Here is a 4,861-nt window from a genome sequence, read left to right on the forward strand (position 1 = left end):
CAGCCTCTGCTGCAGTGGGTTGCCATGGGCTACCGTGTGTAGCCAGCAGCCAGCATGAGCAGCCAGCAGCCACAGTGAGCGGCTGTCCAGAAGCCGGCAACTGATCTGCCTCACCCGGGAAGATGGTGCCAACTTGGTCCAGTGAAGCAACGTCCTCCACAACTAGACTAAAGAACAAAAGGACAGCAACTTGTCTGTTCCCCTCCCCAATTTCCCAGCGCTGTTCCCATCCCCCAATTACCCAATAAAAATCTTAAAAACAAAATGTTAAAACAGTGCTGAGTGCATGGTAAGTGCTCCACAGGTGTTAGCCATGATGCATGCCAGGCACCGTAGGGGAGTCCTTCAGGACCCACCCCCTCAGCTGCCTGCTCTGTGCTGGGGACATGGCTTGCTTAGGCACTCATAGTCCACTGGAGACACAGACCCATCCCCAGAGTGGTCAGGCTAGGATAGGGGGAGCCCAGGGAGCTGCAGGAGCACAGAGGGGGCGCCTGACCCAGTCTGGGGGGTCAGGGAGGGCTTCTCAGACAAGTGACACAGAGTGGCCTGGAGGATGAGGAGTTAAATGGCAGACCGGAACCATCACTGGTTCATCTGACATCACTTCATGCTCTCTCTGATTCAACTCATTGACTCTTCAAAACAACTCCAGGAAGACAGACACTTTTATGAGCCCCATTTTCCAGATGAGAAATCTGAGGCACAGAGAGGTTAAGGGATTTACTTGAGGCACACAGGTAGGAGACGAAAGAGCAGAAGCCCCCATGGGGGAGCTGGTGCCGGGCCTATCCTGCCAAGGAGGAAACAGGCTCCTTATGGTCACTGGGGACTGGAATGGGCGGGCAGGGGACACTGGGGGCAGGAAGAGCCCGGTCACTAGAGAGACGACAGCTGGGGCCCCCTCCCTCCCCAGTGCCTACACAAACACACACACCAGCCCAGATTTGGAAAGTGTGTCTCATGTGGGAGGGAAGGAGGGAAGGCGGTTGAGTCAGTGTGGGAATGGGAGACGTGGCAGAGAGAAGCCCAGGGCACATGCGCACTCACACAGGAAAAACAGTCATATTAGCACTTCCATAGCACCTACTGTGTGTTGCAGTTTTCAGTGCGTCCCATGTTTTAACATTTCATTTTAACCCTCACTGTAGCCTATGAGGCTGATACTATTATTAGTCCCAATTTACAGATGAGGAAACTGAGGCACAGAAGGGTTAAATAGCTTGCCCAAGGTCTCACAGTTTAAAAAGAGTAGAGCCCAGATTTGAACCCTGCCAAAGGGCTCCATTCTGCTACAATCACACACATTCATGTTTACAGATATTACACACAGAGGGAAGCCACACACCCCACCAATGCACACCCACATGAATTCACGCACACAGGTGCGTACCCAGTAGCACACACCTGGTCACACGCTACAAGTTGCAGACTCCCAGGCATACCCTTGCTCACAATCTAGGACCTCCACAGATATTCGTGGTCACACAATCCCAAAGACACTGTGTGGCCCACAGAAAGTAACAGATATAGCAGCATGCATGCACAAGCACACGATTGTACACAGAGATACCATCACATGCAGTCACACACAATCCAACAAAGTCCCCTCAGGCTTATACAGTCCTACATGGCCACACAAAGTCACACACAGGTACAACCACAAGCCCATCCCCGACACACACAGACACACAGACACACCCAGTGTCTTCCACACAGCCACACAATCTCAGTCACACCCACAATTACACACCTTCCCAGACACACACTAAATTACAGAGTTACACAAAAGATTCCCTTACACACACACACACACACACACACACACACACACACACACACACACCCAACACTTCACAATAAATGGCATATAGAAACACAGTCCCACAAAGTCTCCCCCACAGTCCTTTAGAGGCACAAAAAGTCACAGCCACAGGTACAGATTCTCAGACACACACATCCACGCACATCCACACAGACAGCGGGAAGGACTCTCCTCCTCTGCCTCTACCCCCCGCCACACACACACACACCCTCCCCCAGGGAAGGAGACCCATTCTCTATTCTCCCCCCTTCCCACTGCCTTTGCCCTCCATCTCCCCCCCNGTGGGCGTGGCCTGCGAGGCTGGACCAATACGACGAGGGGCGGGGCCTAAGGGCGGCTGCTCTGGGACCCAGAGAGGGGAGGCCACAGGGCGCTGATGGCTTTTCCAGAAAGGAAGCGGGGGAAGGTGCCAGGAAGAGATAAGGTGGGAAGGCGGGGTGGGCCGGGGCGCGGGTCCCGGACTCCGGGGTTTGTCCGGGTTTCCGCAGCCGCCGCGGGGGCACCAGGTGTCTGGTCCGACCTCGCCCCACCATACCGCGGACCTGGGTTCCAGCTCCTGCCGCGGTCTGCTTCCCCAAGGAGCCTGGGGAATAGGGGTCCGTGGGGGGGGGGGAGAACCGGGGCGAGGGCGTACCATAGGGAGATTGAGAAAGATAGGAAGGAAGACAGAGAGGTAAAGGCAGAGGAAGGGAACTCAGGAGAGAGAAAGGGAGAGAATGAGGGAAGGAGAGGGGAAGAGAGTGAGAGAAAGAATAAGAGAGAGAAAGAAACTGAGAAAGAGGTAGAAATAAGGGGGGGGAGAGAGAGAGAGTGTGTTAGTTCAGAGCCTCGGCGGAGTGAAAGGTGGATTCTGAAGGCTCCAGTCCACACCGGGCCGCTCCCTCCCAAGGAGGATTCCTGGGGTGGGGGTGGGGGCTCTGACTCACCCCCTTCTCCACTGCTCCTTAAATCAACACCTCAGGCCCCTCCACCCCCCATAACCTTCTGGGCCTCGCTGCCTGCCCAGCTTCCTGCCCCTCCTCCACCCTGGCAGCCTCCCCCATGAATGTTCCATTCAGCCTCCAAAATCACTCAGAAACCAGTGCTCTCCTCCCCTTCCCCAAGGCCCTGTCCTGATCCAGCCTCCTCCTCGTTCCTCGGTCCCCAACTTCCTCCCTGATCTGTGGCCCCCGTTCCACAGCCCTTGAATCCGCCCCCGAAAAGGCAGCTGGAGTCTGAAGATGTCCCTCCTCTGCTTTGAACCTTTCCATGGTTCCCCAGCGCTCTCAGCACAAAGCGCGGGTTCCTGGCCCCAGGCCCTGGATGGTCTGACTCCCATCCACCTCCACAGCCTCAGGGTTCAGTTACTTGCACTGCCCATACTAGGTTCAACTGACATTTTCCCTCTTCCTTAAACCTGCCATGTTTTCACTCACTTCCAGTCCATGTTTTAGTTGCTTCCACTATCTAGAATTCCTTCCCCTCCTTGTCCTCTTTATCCTCTAGTTCATAGCTCAGGTGCCCTCTCCTCCAAGAAGCCCTCTCTGATTCCCCCCGGCCTCTCCAGTTCCAGCCCTGACCATACTGGGTTGTCATTGTCTGGGGATGGGTCTGTCTCCTCCCCTGGACTGCCTTGGTCACTGCTGTGGCCCCTGGAACAGGGCCAGGCACAGAAGAGCTTTTGTTGAATGAGGGTGTTTGTTCAATGTCATTAATTCCATAAATATTTACTGAGCACCAACTCTGTTCTAGGCACTGAGGATACAGCAGGGAACAAATCCAAAGAAAGATCCCTGCTTTTGTGGAGCTTAAATATGAGTGGAGGAGACAGGCAGTAAACACAGAAACCCAATGAATGGATAACATAAGGCCAGGTAGTAATGACCACTATGAAGAAAACTACAACAGATATAAAGCAGGACTCGCAAGGGAGGTAGTTAGAGTCATAAAAAAGGGAGGGCAGGCAGGGAAGCCTTCCAGAGAGGTGACATTTGAGTCAAGACTTGGAAGTAGGTGACAAGTGAGCCATGTGGGTAGCCAGGTGGGGGAGGGGTGAAAAGGGGGAGGTCTCCAGGAAAAGACAACAGCAAGTGCAAAGGCCCTGAGGTAGGACTGAGGCCAGTGTGAAGTGCAATGAATGATGGGAAGGGAGTGGAAGATGAGGACAGAGGAAAGGCAGGGTATGGAGGTAGACCACAGGGAGGGCTTGGTTTTTGCTGAGTGACACAGGAGTCCTGAACGGGACACGGTGCAATCTGATCAGTGGTAGGGTATGAATGAAGGAATAATAGGACAGAAGAGACAGGGAGACATGGAAGGAAACAGAGACAGAAACGCAATGGTAAAAGAACAATTCTCCACGCAATTCTGCTTCCCCCAGTCCACTCTGCACCAGAATGACCCAGCTTGGAGAACTCTCTTAGATTAGACGACTGACTAATCAGAGAGCCGGTAAGTCCGTGACTAGCAGCCAAGTACAGGAGGGTCAGAGTAAAGGCCAGACTGTCTCTGCCTCCCTGTCCCGCAGTACTGTTCTTCCCCCACCCCCCATCGCTACTCACCCGCACCAGCCGGGCCCTCTTCACGAGGTCATTGAGCTTGCGCAGGGCTGCGTGGCGTGGCAGGCCCTGGATGTCGCGGAAGAGGTCCTGCTCCTCCAGCTCGAATAGGCGCCGGTTGTCGGGCACCAGGAGGGGCTGGGACCAGAAGGAACCGATGTAGACACGCAGCACTTCAGGCGTGCCCACCACCTTGCCCAGAGCCCACATGAGCGCCCCGTAGACGCGCATCAACTGCTGTGTCTCCACCATGTCGGCCTTGTTGAGCACCACGCGGATCTTGTCCTCGTGGCCGCGCAGGGCGCCGATGGCCTCGGAAAACTCATCCGAGATCTCCAGCTTGTGAGCGTCAAACAGCAGGATGATGAGGTCCACACGCTCGGCGAACCAGCGCAGCACAGCTGGGAAGTCATAGCCTGGGGGAAGGGGGTGGGACAAAGATCAGCCCCCTACCCTCCAGCCAACAGGAGGCATCCATTTTAGTTGATATCGGATTGTA

At 54.9% G+C, this 4,861-nt stretch overlaps 1 protein-coding gene across 2 annotated transcripts in view; it reads right to left on the reverse strand.

The window, feature by feature from the left end:
• The window catches only part of EHD2 (EH domain containing 2), a 23,392-nt gene that overhangs the window by 11,674 nt on the left and 6,857 nt on the right, over nt 1-4,861 (reverse strand). For both annotated transcript variants that reach the window (XM_019625219.1, XM_019625218.1), the window contains exon 4: nt 4,366-4,778. In XM_019625219.1, the coding sequence (XP_019480764.1) occupies nt 4,366-4,778 (413 nt within the window). The remainder of the gene's footprint in view (nt 1-4,365; nt 4,779-4,861) is intronic.

The sequence above is a fragment of the Hipposideros armiger genome, unplaced genomic scaffold (assembly GCF_001890085.2).
Source record: "Hipposideros armiger isolate ML-2016 unplaced genomic scaffold, ASM189008v1 scaffold_619, whole genome shotgun sequence".
NCBI classification, from domain to species: domain Eukaryota; kingdom Metazoa; phylum Chordata; class Mammalia; order Chiroptera; family Hipposideridae; genus Hipposideros; species Hipposideros armiger.